The following is an 18,607-nucleotide window of genomic DNA, read 5'->3' as shown; positions in this document are numbered from 1 at the left end:
TTTTGATCCCAAAAGTAATTTTTATATTAATAAAAAAATTAACTTGGTCAACTTTCAAAATTTTGTATTAATTTAACTGTCCAATTAATATATTTTATTCTTATTTATTATATAATTTAAAATATAAAAGATTTTTTATCGTATGCGTGCAGATATAGTGTGTCACGGCTACTAGTATTAAAAAAATTCACTTATTACTCAGGATTCACAATTTATAATATTGCAACATCAAATTTTAAAATATTAATCATATTCTTAAATATTTGTAATAATATAATTACTCGTTTATTTTAATTAGTCTATGCCAATTTTTAATGGTTAGATATTATCATAATTATTCTCCAACTTTATTCATATTAATCATTTTTATTTTTAATCATATATTGAATAACAACACGCAAATATTGTGTGTTACGGTGGCTTAATAATAAAAAATGATTAGCGGAAGATAAAACGTCAAATCGGATCCGCTGCTTCACACTCCCAGCAAGCCGTTGTGCAACGCGCGACACTTTGACCTTTTCTTCAAAGTTTTCGCTTCTTTTTTGAATTTCTAATTAATTATATTAATGAAAAATACTTTCAAAAAAATTACTCCTCCATCCTAAATTTTTATGACCTTCATTTCTATTAAATTAAAAAAAATAAAATTAAATGAGAGAACAAATTTCACTGATTTTTTTACAAGAAATATATATTTTACATATTTGATTCTTGAAAGACAAAATAAACAATTAATATTTAACAATACATAAAATAATACAATATGTAATTAAAAATATTCGTAACTCGCATTTCTCGTGCAATATTTCAAGTCGAATACACAATTTTTAAGGAAAAAAAAATTAAATAACTCAGTCTTTGTGTTAAAATTAAGATTATATAAGTTACGTTAGCACCCCATAAGACCAAATTTAATGCTTTAATTACACAAACGCCTCTTATATTTTATAAAATTAAAAAAAAAATACCTCTTGAAGTTGTAGTTGTAATTACAAGTAAACTAATAAAATTTACACAAACGCTCCATGAGGTACATACACTAGCACTACCTTATGGAATTCGGGTACCTGTAAATAGAGAATGTACGTAATTAAGATTATTTTTAAAGGGTATGAATATAATTTATTTTAAAAATAAAGTGACTTTAAAGTTGTATTTAACCTAACTAAAATTCAAATAGCTTTGTCAAATTAAAACACGTCTAATCATTATAGTGATCATCTAAAAAGTAAGAAAAAGAAAGCGTGGAAGTACATAACCTTTTTTCTCGAACAAGTATGAATGAACAGTGTCGCATTCTTGAAAGTAGAAGTAAAGAAGATTTTGACATCAAATTTTCCATATTCAGCTCAGTTGGATTAGTTCAACCTCATCCTTATTCATCAAAGAATATGGTACACGTCTCTATCCATCACAATCTTTATTAGATACTTGACACTTTATGTAGCTATAGTTTTTTCTTTTGTTCATTTTGTTTTTAATTTTCAAATTTAAACACATAGTTGGGAAAAACATTAATTGCAATTTTACCCTATATAAAAATATAATAAAAAAAGAATTAACTACAAAAAAAAAAGAAAAGAAAAGCAACTTGTCCTCTAAATTCTTTAAAAATATAAAAGGTATATCACGTCGAGCTACCTTAAAGTCTAATACAGTTATAAATGTCTCTTTATTTTTGAAAAATTTATCAATATTTTCAGATAATAACATGTGTCTATTGACTAGTACATTAGTTCTCGTTAGAATTTCATTAAAATTTTGTATCGAATTATCCAAAACGCCATTTTAAACCTATCTTAAATTATAATTTTACATATTTTTTAAAATTTTATATTGTTTTGATGAGAATATCCATAGAACATCATTTGTATATATATATATATAGACACACATTTGTAATAATTTCCAAATCCAACCTCATATTTTCTTTGTATATTTTGTCATTTTTCTAAAGTTAAAATGATCATCTTACTGTTCAAAAGGTCACATAATATGTCACATATTAAAAAAATTATCTGTAACTTTTTAAAAAATTATAGAGTATTTATAAGTATACCAAATTTCAAAAGAATTAATGTAATTTACCCAAAGAGAAACTTACTACCTCCAGCATGAGGAATCGCATCTCTTTATTATTATCATTATTATTATTATTTGAAATGGTTTCTTACATATTAATATTTTTTTTATAGGAATATCTGTTGCATTTAATCCAATTATTCAACAATTTAAAATATTTATTAACAATCCCATTTAAAAAGAACTAAAATTGTAAGTAAAATAATATATACAAATAGTGATTGAGGTGATTAATAATTAATTAATATGCAGAAGAGGCATCCATGAGCATGATGTGTATGCATACCAGTCACCAGCTCCTTGTCATTTTCCAATTTCCAGAAATCGCCAGCGCCCATCCCACCTTAGTTCTGCCGCCCCCCACCGCCCCCTTCATTTTACTATTTTTCTTGACGGTACGCACACCTCCAAAATCTTAATTTGTTTGTAATTCATCATATTAAGAATTTTAAAAATAATAATAATAAAATATTGCCGCTTCAATTAATATAATTTCACACTTCACATTTATTTAAATATACATATACATATGTCCTATTTCTTTATTTTTATTTTTTGTTCTTTGTCATATCCTCAATCAAATTTAAGAAGTGACCCACGAGTTTTTGAAACGTAGCGACAATGGGAAGTGATGATAAGCACTAGGAATTCCTTAAGGCCCCATGATAAATCATCATATCCCCATGTTACATGTTTTCTTGATTTTTCAATATATGAATGATTTTTGCACCAGTTGGAGACTACTTTCTCTCTTACTCTCTTTTTACCTTTTTTTTTTTAACAAAAAAAACAAAAGGATGCGATTGCAATAAGCAGTTGGTGAGAAATGGGTAAAAGGTGGAGAAAGGGAATGAATTGGAAAAATGACTTCAAAATTATCCCTCTTCAATTGAAGGAGAAACAAAAAGATAAAAATTTTGAAAAGAATAATTAGTAAACGCCAGCGATGTGTGTGCATAACTTAAATTTTATTTATTTATATGAAAGAGAATAAAAATAGAACATAATATTTGAGCATAATCGTGATATATTTTTTAAACTCATTGGCCATTGAAAATACGCTCATGACTAAATAATTCACAATTACCCAAAAAGGAATAGTTCTGAGTCATGGGTTTAGTAAATATAACTGTATTTATCTAAAATGGAAAGATAATGATCGCGCTAATCTAGCAACTCTTTGAGTGCTTTTTTAAACAGCTTCCAACTCTTAATACATAAACTAAAATGAAGTCACAATCAAGGTTTAGAATAGAATGGTATACTAAAGAACAAGCATTTCGTAGTTTAGCCAGTTGTAAGTTGTAAGTAGTAATCATTAATTATTTAATTAATTAAAGGTAGAGGTAGGTAATTACCAAGAAGGAAGGGCCAAGTTACCTACTCAAATGGACTGCTCTATTTTTAGTAAGTTAACACCCGGTTTGCTTTTGTCTTTTGTTAGGCCTACATTTCTAGAGTGTCTACTGTACCTAAAACCAAATTACTTAACCACGGAGAGACAACTCCAAAAACCTAACCTTTACAAGTTAAAGATGTACAAAATGTTTGGATTCGTTTTTTTGAGTGTTTTGTTGTGTTTTGTGAAAATAGAGAGAGAAAAACAAAGATAAACAAATGTATGTTAGAGATAGTATGTATGTTTGGATTTATTTTTTGAGATAATTTAAAATAAGTATTATATATTTAATATTGTGTTTTGGGAGACAAAAATTACTATTCATTGTCAAATCATGTCTTTGGAGATAATTTAAAATAAGTATTATATGTTTAATGTTTTATTTGGGAGACAAAAATTACTATTCATTGTCAAATTATGCCTTTTTTATATATATTTATGTATATATGTGTGTATATATATGTATGTTTTTATGCTAAAACAGTTAAAAATACCTAAATAAGGTGTTTTTGAATGATGACAAATATTAGGTATATTTTGACTTGTCTCGGAAACAAGTTGAAAATGAAAACAAACATAGTGGTAAATTTTAAGGGTCACTTTCCGTAATTTGATGAGATTTGATATATTATAAATATATTTTTAAAATATTAAAAATATTATATAATTTTAATTATCTTCTGATAATTATACCAATTTGTTAATTTTCATTAATTTTTTATTTTTTTAATAATAAGCTGACCAACAACTATAGATTTATTTTGACTTATTTTTTGGAATTTTTTGACGGAGTAATTGAATATTTTTTTTATAATTTTTAAAAATTTTACATCCGTCTTGTTTGATTTTTCTATAATTTTTTCATAAAAGAAAGAAAAAACAACAAAGTTGATAATTTTGAGACTCTACATAAGGATTACATCATTTTCTCAATATAAAAAAATATTAATAATTTTTTTAAAAAAAAAATTTATAATTATCTAAAATTTAAAAGAACTAGTCGTAATTTACCCAAATTTTAATGATGATGGATAGGTTGGCTCCACCATGTTCTCGGCCTTATAGAGGCTCGACACAGTCAGAGCCAGAGTCACAAAGATTTGTGGTGTTGGGTGGGTCTAGCGAGTTTGGGGCCCCAACCCATGCTCCTAAGGGATTGAGCCCGCTAGAATAAACACTTTTTCCAGGGGCCAGGCCTCTTTCCTGAAATTTGGGTCTATTTCCCAATATAGGGTTCATTTCACCCTTGGCACTGAGATCAGGAAAAAAACCACGGAAAATTTTAATTCAGATAGGATTTGCTCGTATTGGAATTAATTATACGATAATCTAATATACTCGTTATGTGACTTATCACTTTTGACAAGTATATTACACTTGACATGTGATTAATTTGGTTCAACCACACCGGATTTGAATAAGAATTTTCTAAAAAACCAACATGAGTACATTTAGATTTCGCCCTTGCAATTTTCTCTACTGATGTCACACTTTCTTTTTTGGCTAACACTATTTTAGTAGTGGTAATTGGTGAAAGGATGGAAAGATGGAAGTGTGAATATTTATAGGTGTTACTTTAAAGCACTGCATCATAAAAACCATCATAAGAATTGAGAACTAGGCATTGATTACACTAGGTAGCAAGCAAATTTCATGTAGAAGAGTATCCTAAACATGTTAATCTTGTCAATGAAGTAGTTCGGAAGAAAGTACGATCTCTATGAGAGAGGAGGAATTATAAAGAAAAGCAGCATGTAGATAAGTTTCAGGGATGTAAATTACAGAAGCTCTTATTTAGACACATCAGATTAGAAGAGTCACCTCAGTATCTGTAAATGAGATTCTTCCAGGCGTCCTTGTTCTCTGAATAGTACCTTATCTCAGCCTGCAAATAGGAGAACACAGTAAACTTCTGAACTTATATCTAGGTGGAAGGAATTAATCCCCGGGAAACTCAGAGTTGTCGTTCTGTATCTGTTAGATTCGTATTAGATCAAGGATAGCAATGGTGATTCAGAATCATGAAAATGATGCCTGTTCTGTTAAAAAAGCATCAAATAAACAGTCAGAAGGTTGTTTTTCCTAGATATATCATGAAGGGCTAAACCAGATTACGCGTATTCTGTCTGCACCTAAGCAATGGTCGGCTATGGACGCATAAACTTTTGTTGTTTAAGTGTTACTATCATTGGCAAATGTCTCGTGCATGGTTAATCACTGATTTTGTGTCTACGTGCACCGTTGGAAAAGGCATGTGAGTAAGTACCTTCCTAACCCCTGTAATGGCAACCAAAAGATTTTCACCAATCAAATCTCTGAGCACGTCGTCTTTTTCAAGGGCTTCAACGGATTCAGAGAGCGATTGAGGTAGCCTTTGCACTTTATCTTTGACATTGTCAGGATTATCATCTGTTGATAAAGAAACAAATATCTTGTCAACAGAATTTGAAATGGTAAAATGAGAAAAGACTTGCATAAAAATAAAAGGAGGAGAAAACTAAATAGGAGATTTCAAATATAATACTGCAGTGGATTCGTTACTTTCCAAAATATAATAGAAATTACCTAGATAACACAAATACGATCAGTTGAGCTGAACTTTATTTGTAAATAAACAAAATTCCGCCCTTCAGGTTTTCAGTGTAATCGAAGCAATGAATTGCATAGCAGCCATGCATACCAGATGACTCTGACATGGTGCCGATAGTTTTAAGTGTCACATGGTCTTACCAATTGGTTCAGGCAGACTAGAGTGTTTGCGTAGGCCGTCAATCCCTGCAGCAATTATGGCAGCCAGACCAAGATAAGGATTTGCACAACCATCGAATACCTTTATCTCAAAATTGCTTATGGAGCCATCTGGGGTTCCAGGTGGGCAAGCAGTTCTTAGAGGAGCTTCTCTATTTTCCATCCCCCAGCACAGGTATGCACCACTCCATGTATTAGGTTGTATGCGATCATAACTAGAAGGCATTAAAATTTGATGAAGGAATTAGATACATCATTCCCTTTGTTCATCACCTAATGAAGCAAACCTATAAGCATATCCACATTGTTGGGGTCCAGTACTTTTAACAATTCCACTTCAATTTTTATGAAGATTGTATGCCTATAAATTTGAGGCAAAAGTGGTATATATTATCGTCATAAGAAATTTTGGTTTTGCTCCTAAGATAGTTCAATCAAGTTCTTGATATTCTCAGCAAAATCATTTCAGACTTGTATGCGTGCATGTTATGTGGCTAAACATCATCTGTATAGTAAGCCAGCTCGAATTTAAAAGAGAGAACATCAGAAAGAAAAAGGAAAGAAGATACAACCATGAGATGGACTCACCATGGAGTTGAGGAGAATAATTTATTTACTTAAATGAATTTAAAGTAAGCTGAAAGCATGTATCTCCAAGAATGATGTGAAGCTCGTGTGAACTTTATCTTAGTTATGGCAATAAGATTTGGATGCAACAAACATGCATGTAACACAAAGCACGATTACTTTCACAGAAGAAAAAAAAAACTTCAGTTATTATCTTAGCAAGATGCAGGCTATTTGATCATTGAGTTTGCAGATAATAAGGCACTTCAAACATTAGGGATCACATGAATAAAAGGAAGTAGCTTCAACCATGAATATAATCTATAAGTCAATCAAACCTATTTGGAACTGGTGCTGTAAATGCCAATATTGAAGGAAGATGATTCAATACTCCAGCCATGAACTGCTCCCCGATCTTGGATATTCCATATCTAGTTGCTCCACTGCGCCCCATAAATACATTTTCCCCATTCTCAGACAAACTAATGTGCACATGTGATCCAGAGCCAATATCATCAAGGGCAAACCTAAAAGGAAGATGATTTTGCATCAACATTACAGTACTATCTGGTGAAGTTGCTGGAAATATCAATTTCGCAATTGAAAGCAGTAGGAGTAAAGTTATCCAGGCAGGGAAACTGAAATAATCTCTGTCAGTTTAAGCCAATTCAATGACATAATGCAATTTAACTTACAGAGAAGGTTAATTTCTATAACTCAAATATTTTTCTGAAATGTATTCATGATGCACTAAGATTTCTTCCTCTTGGTATTTCAACTGATTGATACCTATTCTGACAGCTCACTAGTAACCAACAAAATTACTAGTTTCAAAACATGGAACAAAGCATAGTTAACTTTCCTTTTCCTTTCATCTTGTGTCCCGCATCGTCAACTAGAGCTTATACGGTCAATTTCATTACACCAAAAAACATTGGCAGACTCATGAAAATTAAAGTCTATTAGGTTTAGTCTGCTAGCTAGTAAGTGTTTCAGAGCAGCAACTATGAGAATTCACCCTCTAGAATCTAGGCAGTAAGTTTGTCACATGACTCAAATCCAGGTTGTAAATGGAAACCCACTTTTGACCAGTTTGGAGCCGCGTAAAAGACATATCTGGCCACACCCTGGCCGAATAAACACACATTCACTTTAAACTACACCATTCTGTTCATTACATTTCTAAAATCATTGCTTATATGTTTTCCTAGTCTTGGTAGAGCCCAAGAAAATATCAGATTCATTTATTTTCAGAAAGATGCAGTATTCGAATAGAGAAAATAGTTACTAAAATGCTTAAGCTACCAGCACTTCAAATGGTTCTGAAGACCTACAAAAAGCATGGGCAGCATCCAGACTCTGTAAGTAATAAAGAACAAGAGTAGCTTGATGTAGTATTTAGCTAGAATATAATACTCTGATATTAGGATGCATACTTAGGTACAAAAGTTGCCATCAATCCATGTTTTCTGGCCACAGCCCGAACAACTTCTCGTGTGAAAACTAAGTTGTCAGCTGCATTTGCACAGGTTGTGTAACCCAGAGCAAACTCGAATTGACCATGTCCAGATTCTGCATGTAGCTACAATATTTCCAAAAGCAGAAATTAATCGAAGCCAGATCTCTTCTTTGTTTGAGATGAACTAGTCTCTTGACCAGCATGGAGTACCATCTTTTTCCAAATCTTAAGCTATGCAGTAGTTCTACTTAAATGGAAACCAACAGTAATAGAACTACTAATAAGCTAAATAAGTTTCAGTAGTTAGAATACTTTGTTTAAACTTTTGAATTTTTTTATGCCCACACACACACCTCTCGCAAGGTTTCTAGGAGAAAACTGAAGTTACAGTTGCTTCCTTTAAAGACGACTTCCATAAATATTCTTTTGTTCTGGCAAATTCATGTGATATTGGAAGCAAAATATAAGTTGTGTGACATTAAAATATATTAAACCACCATTAGATATATTCACCAGAAAGAATTTCAGTAGGATATATCAAATATACTCGATAATCAAAGAAGTCCCTGACTTCTGGGAAACAAAGCATAAAGTCAAATTATTCAAAAAAACAAGTTTAGCATTCTTTTGGCTGTACTATGAGCATGGCAACAATTATCTTTGTTCAGTTATATGCATCTACTTCAGTTCTAAATTTGAGTTCTAAGCAAAGGTTGTACTCGTGTCACATTCACTAAGTATATCGGTTGCCGATAGTTGAAATACACAATGTCTCCAATCACAAAAATCTCCAGAGTTGCTATGGAGAAAAGGGCAGCACAAGAATCCCTGTATACCTGTTCCACTTCAATATTCAAGGACTGAAGAGAAGCCACAACTTCATTAAGCATAGGAAAAGCCGCATCAAATGCTGATGTGGAGCAGTACGGAGTTGCATCAAATGGTACCCAATTTTCTTTCCCATCCCTGCAAGAGTCAATTAAAAGTATATTACAAATGGGTGATTTAGAATGGTGAATAAATCAAATGATCCATCACATACACTAGCACACTCCGTAAGAGAAAAAACTCATTCTCGAAGCCTGCATTCATTTCCTGCACAACTAACAGGTTCCAGTAAGATTATGCAAAGACTAAAAGTATAAACAAAATAAACCAGATTTACCAAGTTAAATTCATCTTTCAAAATTTTTGCAACTCTTTGCAGTGTCTCTCTGGGACAATACTCCCATGGTATTCCAGGTTTAAGGTGCATGTCAGCCAGAACCATTTCCTGTTCTTTTGCCCTGTGACATTGAGAAATCTAAGAATCAAATCACAACATCAAGATGTATATCACTTTTCCTTTAACAGAAGCTGATTCTTAACCCCATCACCTGCCTTGCTCACTTAGCTATTGTCACTTTGTACTTACAAAGTCCCCTGTTTCATATTCTTTTCGTTTTTTTTTTCTTTTCTTTTGGTTGGTTGGTATGGGGAGGAGGGCGGGGCGGGGTCTGGTTCCTTTAAATTCTTATTATCCTGAACTAATGTTAAAAATTCTATATGTTCATTTTAGTTTTCATTGTCTTTGTTGGAAATATTATTCAAACAAAGATTAGTTTCCATTTGTCATAAGAATTATTTTCCATCTATCCTCTTAATTAAGGAATCTAGTGAGCCGATGATAAAACTCCAAGGATGAAAAGGTCAGAAGAATATGCAACAGATTTCCTACCAAGGGATGACACTTTTAGTTGACAGATCAGGAATGAGTCTGATTTCACCCACTCCGCTTAGATTAGTTCCATCAGCAGGACCATCCATGTGAGAAGACATCGCCATAGATGCACAGGTCAGTCCAACACCATTCTTCACAACAAGGTCATGGAAACGTTTTTGTGGAACCACCTAATACATAAAATAGAAACATCATAATATATATGCGCAGTTTTCTAGGAGAACCATAAACAGTTAGCAACAACCAGAAATAAGACTCTTTTAGTACGCTTACAGACTCTTCTGTGATGAAATTCACACATTAAAGACTGAAGAGACTGATAGCAAACTAAGCATAGCCCAAAGCTACAATTTTTAAGCTTTTCTACTGAATAGTGTTTGGAACTGAAGAAAACATATTTAAGAAAGAAAAAGCAAAAGAATCGTCAAGGATTCTGAATGTGGAGGGAAACAAATAAGCTAATCTAATAATACTTGTCAAGTATTTTTCAGATCGACCACCACGATTCTGTGACATCTTATCTAATCCCTTGCTCAAGTTTCCATGTCAGGAGGTGTTCCTGGAAACTGGACCACTATGACAAAATGATGACATAACTTTATGGCAACAAATCTTCCATACATAGTCAGAAAGTTACAACAAAAGACTTACACGGCACCTATGCTGGCCAGAAGCATCAACCCACATAATGCGAACAAATGAAATGCCCTGAAGAGAAGCATTTATGTCGAGCTTCGTGGGGGAGAGGGATGGAATACTATTTGAACTAAAAGATTCTGAAACAGCTTTGATCTTGTATAACTGTCTTGCATTTTCAGAAAATATGTCTTTAGCAGCTTGAAGAGCTTCAGGGATTGAAAGATCTCCATCAATGCATGCATCACGCAGAACAGCAAATACAATCTCACGTGCTTTCTTGGCACCTGTAAGGCAGTTAAATCCAGGTTTACTAACCTTATTTAGACGCAAACATGCAATAAAATGGCCAAGGGAGCCTGGCATCTTTTAAATTAGTGTGTGCTCTAAAATTGATAACATTGTGTACATGTGATAGTTTCATGTTAAGGTTAGTAGTCTACTTATCATCTCTTTTGAGTTTTGGCAAAGAAAAATATGCAAAGCAACTCATGAAGAGAATGGCATACAGATTTGTGAAATCCAACTTGTGCACTGGATAATCTTTGATTATAAATTAAAATCAAGGACATAAATTGGAATTGCATTATAGTAACAGGATGCGTCTAGTAGCATTAGTTTTCAGTTATCTGGTGACCCAAACCCCATGAACACCTTAAAGAATTGTCTTGAGGAACCTCTAGGATTCATGCCTTGAAGACAGGAATGACAGGATCCCCTCGTTTTCCACACCCCAGATGGTGTCACTAGTTACTCCAAGACTGCCATTAGAGAGAAATCAATTGCAGAACAACATAACGTCTCCTATATCTTTCTTGACAAACATTGATATGCCTCAACAATCGGATACATAAAGAATTACAATTTGCTCATGATAGCCCCCTTTAGCTTCTAGAGGGCGACTCTTATTCAGGACCCCTTCTAGCTCAAACCAAAGAATCAATAAATAGAAATGGGGTGGTGTCATGATTTTATATTTCAACTGTCAAGTATAACTAGCAAGTTAAAATACTGGAATATAGTCATAAACACTCTAAACGAGTCATATGAGCATGTTTAAAAGAGATACCATTATTTCAGATTCTAGGAATTTTGCTACTTAAAAATTTGATAAATTATGAATTTATTCTAGTAAAAAGATGATTACAACAACAGTGGAACAAGGGAATAAATAACCATAACCCCCATTTTTAATCCTCATTAGGACTTCAAATTTATCTCTAGGCATTAGAACGATTATCAAGACTCAAATCAGCATGCAAACATCAATATTCCTCTTCGTTCCACATGATAATGAGGTATAACATATTAATCAATCATGCTGTATATGACTGAACATTTTGACATACAAGATATATCCAACAACACAACAGTCATTATTTTCACCGCAAAACCGAGATCGGCGTCATTCAGCTGATGTTTATTTAACCACGTTCCTGAATTAGCAAGAACGCTAACAGTAAAGTCATATAAAGCAAGATATCGGTCAAACCAACCTAGATAGAAACTCTCAGGAAAACCGCAGCCATCAGTGCTGAACATCACCTGCCAATTGAAATATCATTGTTTCGTGTTAAAAACTTATGAAAAGTGAAGGTCTATACTAACGCAATGGTTAGCATGGAGTGGATGATATCAGTTCCTTAAGTGCATCTGATACTGTTAAAAGTTCTGATCTTAGAACAAATCCTAAAGTTCACGATGTTCACCTTCTTTATTGGTGCGAGCTCCAAGAGCTCTTTGACTGAGGATAGCATCCCATGAAAGCTAAGTTTTGGCACTGCCAGCCCAAAGTCCAGATAAACCTACAATTGAAGGTTTCAATTACAAGACAAGTCATCGGTTCTAATGTCTAGACCTTATTTCTAGATTATACACAATAGTGACTTCCAGATGTCACCTGAGGATACACAGAGGACAAATATGAAGCTTCTTTGGAAAATGGGTATGATGCGTGTAACAGAACAATTCGACACTTGCTGAATCTACTGTCCTCGAGGAGATTACGTAGATGAAGGGGATTAGAAAGCCTTAAATCCAGATCTTTGTCCCCGAAACTACAGAGAGCAACACAACAATTAATAACCTGTTCTTACTAGCTAACACGTATTATTGGAAAACATTATTGAATGTTCATTGTCATAATAGAATAGCAATATCACAAACCAAAGAACAGAAAAATTGGAATCTTGAATTAGCTAACACAAAAAAGGTAAAGAGTTCCAAGCCGATATCCCCGTTCATGTGAAGCAACTATACAGTGTAAGAGCTGAAACAACTGAACTTAGATTTAAGAAAGAAACTACCCCATTACCCTGTGTGTATCTGCATCGGCAAGTCAAAAGATTGGGCAACCTCCAATGCATGGACAAATATGTGATCAATTAAGTTTTTATTTGTGATGCGGACAGGCCTTCCAGCTGGAAAAACAAACTATCATAAAAATGAGCAATTTCCGGGATATCGCAAATCCATTTATGTAGAAGATACCTTGTAAAACATCGTTTAGACCCTCCTGTGCATCCTTTCTTGAGACATTTGTATTAATTTCAAGTCCACTGCGGTATGCAGCTATACTTTTAAAGCCAACAATTTGATCAGCATATGTAATGATTGATAAGGAAATCAACACAAACCTGGAATTTTTTCTACATAAACTTTGAACCAAAATCTGTTTAAGCACACTTCACCAAAAAATCAAAAGGATATGACTTCAAACTATCCACAAATACTTCTGTGAATGAGTCCAATGTCCATGTCCTTCCATCTGCACTGCCCTATCAGGATTTCAGGGAACAAAAAAAGGGAAGTGTAAAGCCCCTGGATCCACAAGTAATGGATAAAGGAGTTCATCAAATAAACAACACAAGTATAAATTCAGGAGATGCTAGAAAAGAATTCAAACTCAAAAAAGGAAAGGCGTACATGGTGAACCAATAACATACAACGACATTATGAATGAAACGTAGTTTCTTTCCCATTCAATAATTTTCCGGAATGAAGTATGTAATATCAAAATTGTAAGGCATCAAGAATTCAATCGACGCTGAAATATGTTTTAGTCTTCTAACAGGCCAGGTTCGACCTCATTGACCACAAGAAACAGTGAGCAAATTAAGATATAGAATTACTTACAGAATTAATGCAATATGAAGCACATAAGAATAGTACATCTCACCTCAACAAGAATCTTCTCAGCTACTCGTTCAATTCTTAGTATTCTACCAACAAATGGTACAAATCCTTTGTGCCACTCAATTTTGTGTTTCTTGTCTAACTCAAGTCCATCATCAATTAATACAGCCGAGATCCTAGCAGCTTCAAGGCACTTTGCAGTGACTGATTCCAGTCCGGATCTGTACCTGTAATCTTGAACAGCATCCAGGGTTGACTTAGAGCCATAAAGCTCTGCAATTTCTTTCAAGCTTCTCTGAAACATATATACAAAGAAAACTGTTGGAAATTTCTAAATATAATCAGTCATCAAGTAAGATCATATCAGAAAATGACAGTAGCAGAACTTGATAGTTGCGATTTACTTAGTATTTTCCACAAATACACTAAGAAGACAAATTGGTTGTGAAACAATTCCACCGGTCAGCCAGGTGGTGCTTCACTCACTTTCAGTCAACATATAGTTTTGCTATCATCACCAGTTCAGCACAACCTTAAGACACATTTCCATGATAAGAAAGAACAAATTCCAGATCAAGATTTGAGGTCACATGAAATATTTTGAATGCAAGAACAAAAGATCCATGTTAAGGGCCTGCTACTTCTTATAGTTATCAAATGCAGTACTCTAATCTTGCTGCATTCAGTTCTTATTGTTTGTCTTACAATACAAGTCAAGCTAATGTGAATTTAAGCCTCATCCACATTACTACAACCATTGTTAATGAAATTGTCAAAAGGAAAAGAAAAAATCAGTGAAAGCTGAATTTCATCTCATCTCTTTAAGGAGGAGAAGTATCATGTTAAATGAAATTGTCATATTAATCAAGCTATGTAAACATAAAGAATCCGGAAAAGTGCAAGTAAAATATTGCAAATAAACAAACTATTCGTACAAAGATATAAAATACCTCCCATATTTTAAAAGGAAGTAATTTATCTCTTTAAGTATGAAATTAAATTACTCTTTTTAAAAAATATAAAGACATAAATTGGTATTTATCAATTATAATATCATAGGAGATAAATTGTGAAATGTAAGAGCAAGCTATGTTTACTCCCACAAGATATTCAACCGACTTATTTTAAGCACACGGAACTTGTGCACTGTCTCACCGGACTTCAATTGAACATCCTGACTCTCTTCATATACACAGTTTAAAATATGTATGCATATATCTTTGTCGGGTAAATCGCAATGCTGGGTGGGTGGGTTTGGGGGACGGGGGTGCGCCAGAGGAAAAATAATATAAGAAATAAAATTATATCTATAAATATATATTACACTGATATATTATTAATGTACATTTCATATATTTTATAGTTTTTGTAGATGAAGAATCGATTAATGTATTATTTGATTATTAAATAATAATGTAAATTAAAAAAATTAAAAAAAAAGTGAGTGCAACCCGATACTTGCGTGAAGTAGAGGGGTAGTCTGCAGTCTGCACATTTCAAAGAAAAAGAAATAATTATATTTATCATTCTGACAAAAAAATATGAGTGATTTCCGTTACCACGTCAACATCCTCAACATATAAATAATTTACATATTTAATATTGATTTTTGTGATGGATGAATTTTTATAAAGGCTTAATGCAATTTTACCGCATATAACATTATAAATTACTCATTTATGATAAAAAAAAAATTTACTCCTATATTTTTTTAAAAATAAAGTAGTTTACGTCCCTATTTAAAGATATACATTTTAATATTTTTAGAGAAATTATTTTATTTTGAAAAAATATAAAAGTGCAAATTATTACATTGTAAAAAAGCACTGAAAAATAAATTTTATTTTATTGCTATAAAATATTTTTTCATTACAATGTTATCGAAATTATTTTTTTTTTTTTCCATTTTTATATACAGAAGACGGCTTTTTGGCTCGTTATGCACAACACAGTGAGTTCCTGTTTCATTCTTTCAATAAAGTCGAAATAAAACTAAAAGATTGTTAACTTTATAAACTTGATAAAAATTAAATGACGTTGACGTTGTTGATGAGCCGACAAGTTTATCACCTTGAAACTAATGGTGTGGGGTACATCGGATAAGGCCGCGCCGGTGGCCTCAGAGAAGCAGTGGAGGAAAGAGAAGGCGGAGTCCAGCGCCACGATGTTGTGAGCGTGTGCGTCCACAAGCTCCGCCGTCTCCACGCCCGTTTTCAACTCCGCGAACCTATCCATATCTCTATCTCTCTCTTCTCGCTCTTCTCCTCTCTCCCTCTGTAAATAATTGACCGAGGCTACGATGCTTGTGTCGGTGAGAACGTGCAAAACTCTATCTATATATAGCACCGAATGTTAGCCAAACTTCACTTTTTTGGTCAAACCTCATTTATTCCTCACTTGCATAAATATTTGTTTTGCCATTTTTCTGTAAATTTGATACAAATCATAGTAGACAACTACGCCTATCTCATTTTTTTGGAAAAAATCAAGTCAAATTCGCACAATAATTATATACATATGTCATACATTTAGTACATTCAAACAAAAATTTTACCCACATATCAATTTTTTTATTTTCGATCCAAACGTTTGTAATTCATTAAAAGGTTGTTTGTAATAACATTTATTTTTATAGTATAATAAAGTATAGATAAATTTGTAAATTAAATATCAGTAAAAATTGAGAGTGTTTAAATAACAGTTAAAAGTACAAAAAAAAAAAAGATTGAGGTCTGAATATTTAAAAAAAACAATTTAATATTTACAATTGTGTCAATAAACTACATTATTTGGTAGGAGATCGATTATAACTCTTGACTTAAATTAATTTAATTTAAACAGTTCAAATTAAGAAATTATAAAACAAACATACTTTGTTCAACATATTTTGAGTAATAAGTTGATAATTATTTATTTTGAATTCTTACAAATACCCTCTTAACATTGAAATTAAGAGGGTGTTTGGCTAAGCTTATAAACTCCTAAAAATATCTTATAACATATTAAAGAACTTATGAGTTTCAATAAAGTGTTTGGTATTTTTTTTAAAAAGGCTTATAAAATCTCAACATAAGATATTTTGGATCTTATAATCTCTTAAAAAAAATAGTTAAATTTTCTGACTTTTTTTATAAGATTTTATAAGTTATGTAAAATTAATATGTTGTAAAACAAAAACATCTACATTCATACACTTACGCACACTCTCCTCTCTCTCTCAGTCTCTCTCTCTATGATTTAAAAAAAAATACTATTTAAGTTTTTCTAACATTAAAAAAATAGAAAATGATCAATTATTTATAATAAATTATTATAGTTAAATAAAAATAAGATTGGTATTGATATTATATTTATTGAAAAATATAAATTCAATACAGTATAAATTATACGACTAGAAATAATCATTGCATTAACAAATAAAATATAAACTATATATCTATATTAATATTCAACTAGCATGAATGTACATATATATTATTATTATTTAAAATTTTAGGTAATAACTCATCATTTTTTTTATTGTAAAATATTATCTATTAAATTTTGATTTTGAATTAAACTAATGTGTACTATTTATAAAAGTGTTTTAATTTTTTTTAAAGCAAAATATGTCAAGAAATTATAATTTATTTGATATTAATAGTATCATGCCCATTTTAGTCATTTAAATAAAAGACTTTATTATGCCAAACACCCCAACATCTTATAAGATGTGTAACACGTCTTATAACCTTTAACATTTTATTTTATTCAAACACTTTAAGAACTTATTTTTAAAATAAGATCCAACATCTTATAAACTTCTAAAATATCTAATAAGATGCAGGAGCTTATAAAATACTTTAAAAAAATTAGCAAAAAACCCTCTAAGTTTCAAATTCAAACTAAAAAAAGAATATAAATTGCATTTAAAATTTCGTTTAAGCAAAACAAGTTCAATTGAGTTGTTAATTTAGCCATCTTGCCACTGTTTTTGAGAAACTCAAAATCATGTCTAGAGATAAGATATTCACTTAATTATTTTAATTGTTCCAAGATTTTCATTCAAATCCAATCACATGCCAATGTGTTTCGATATCAATTGATCCAAGACCTACAACGTAATTTTTGGTTTATATATTTTATTTTTATTTTTAATATATTTTAAAATATGGAGTATTATTTATTTTTGCAGGTATGGACGACATGCCAAAATAACTGGTTAAATATATATAAAAAAAAAGTGACGTTTTTCACTCACACATAGAAGGCGATTTAAAATATGACAACACCAATTTTGTGCCAATAAGTATTTTATTGAACTAATTCTTGAATTAATTGATGTACTATGACTATCAATTAATTCACTAGCAAAGTATTAATAACGTGAAGCTGAATGAGCTATCAATGGTACATACATATTTTCATTTTCTTTCTTTTTTTTTTTTTTTTGAGGGGAAGGTACATACATATTTTCAAATACTTTGAATTTCATATAATAAATGAATTGCATGGGTATTAAGGGGAAGGTACATACATATTTTCAAATGCTTTGAATTTCAATATAATAAATGAATTGCATGGGTATTACGGTGGAATAGCTTGCCAAACCAACAAATGTGTGTTGCGTTTTTTCCATCAGCATTAAACTTTTAGGGGTTAAATTTAAGAATGTATTTATAATAATAATTTAATGTTTAATTATTATTTAATAATAAATTTACTATTTTATTAATTTAAATGCAATGTAATAAATAGGCAAAAAAATTCAATAACCCCAAAAATTGTAATCAACGTCGTTGTGGAGATGTGTTAGCCTCGTATAGTCCCGCCTTGTCATATTAGATTGCTGCACATGAGTTTAGCTTCATTGACCAGT

General features: G+C 31.6%; 1 protein-coding gene across 1 annotated transcript; it reads right to left on the bottom strand.

Moving 5' to 3' along the window:
• Window positions 1-5,088: 5,088 nt before the first annotated feature.
• NODGS (nodulin/glutamine synthase-like protein) lies at window positions 5,089-16,077 on the bottom strand. Its single transcript, XM_088880654.1, has 18 exons — window positions 15,820-16,077; window positions 13,793-14,044; window positions 13,325-13,391; window positions 13,105-13,221; window positions 12,929-13,034; window positions 12,515-12,671; window positions 12,324-12,419; window positions 12,111-12,159; window positions 10,630-10,901; window positions 9,976-10,148; window positions 9,424-9,544; window positions 9,301-9,353; window positions 9,095-9,224; window positions 8,236-8,381; window positions 7,138-7,326; window positions 6,215-6,447; window positions 5,751-5,893; window positions 5,089-5,369 (listed from the first exon to the last, which is right to left on the bottom strand). Exons 1-18 carry the CDS (start codon window positions 15,982-15,984, stop codon window positions 5,307-5,309), a joined length of 2,532 nt encoding a protein of 843 aa, XP_088736780.1. The 5' UTR covers window positions 15,985-16,077; the 3' UTR covers window positions 5,089-5,306.
• Window positions 16,078-18,607: the final 2,530 nt, after the last annotated feature.

This window comes from Sesamum indicum, linkage group LG5 (assembly GCF_026168435.1).
Source record: "Sesamum indicum cultivar Baizhima isolate 11 linkage group LG5, ASM2616843v1, whole genome shotgun sequence".
Taxonomy (NCBI): Eukaryota; Viridiplantae; Streptophyta; class Magnoliopsida; order Lamiales; family Pedaliaceae; genus Sesamum; species Sesamum indicum.
This window is presented reverse-complemented; position numbering and strand designations above follow the sequence as displayed.

Bases quoted from the DNA above. Each gene is read 5' to 3' on its own strand.
- NODGS (XM_088880654.1), bottom strand. From the start codon at position 15,984: ATGGATAGGTTCGCGGAGTTGAAAACGGGCGTGGAGACGGCGGAGCTT. The intron at 10,902-12,110 runs GTTGGTTTGACC...ACTGCCTTACAG, and splicing joins TCCTGAGAGTTTCTATCTAG to GTGCCAAGAAAGCACGTGAG. The intron at 10,149-10,629 runs GTAAGTCTTTTG...TTTATGTATTAG, and splicing joins CTGGCCAGCATAGGTGCCGT to GTGGTTCCACAAAAACGTTT.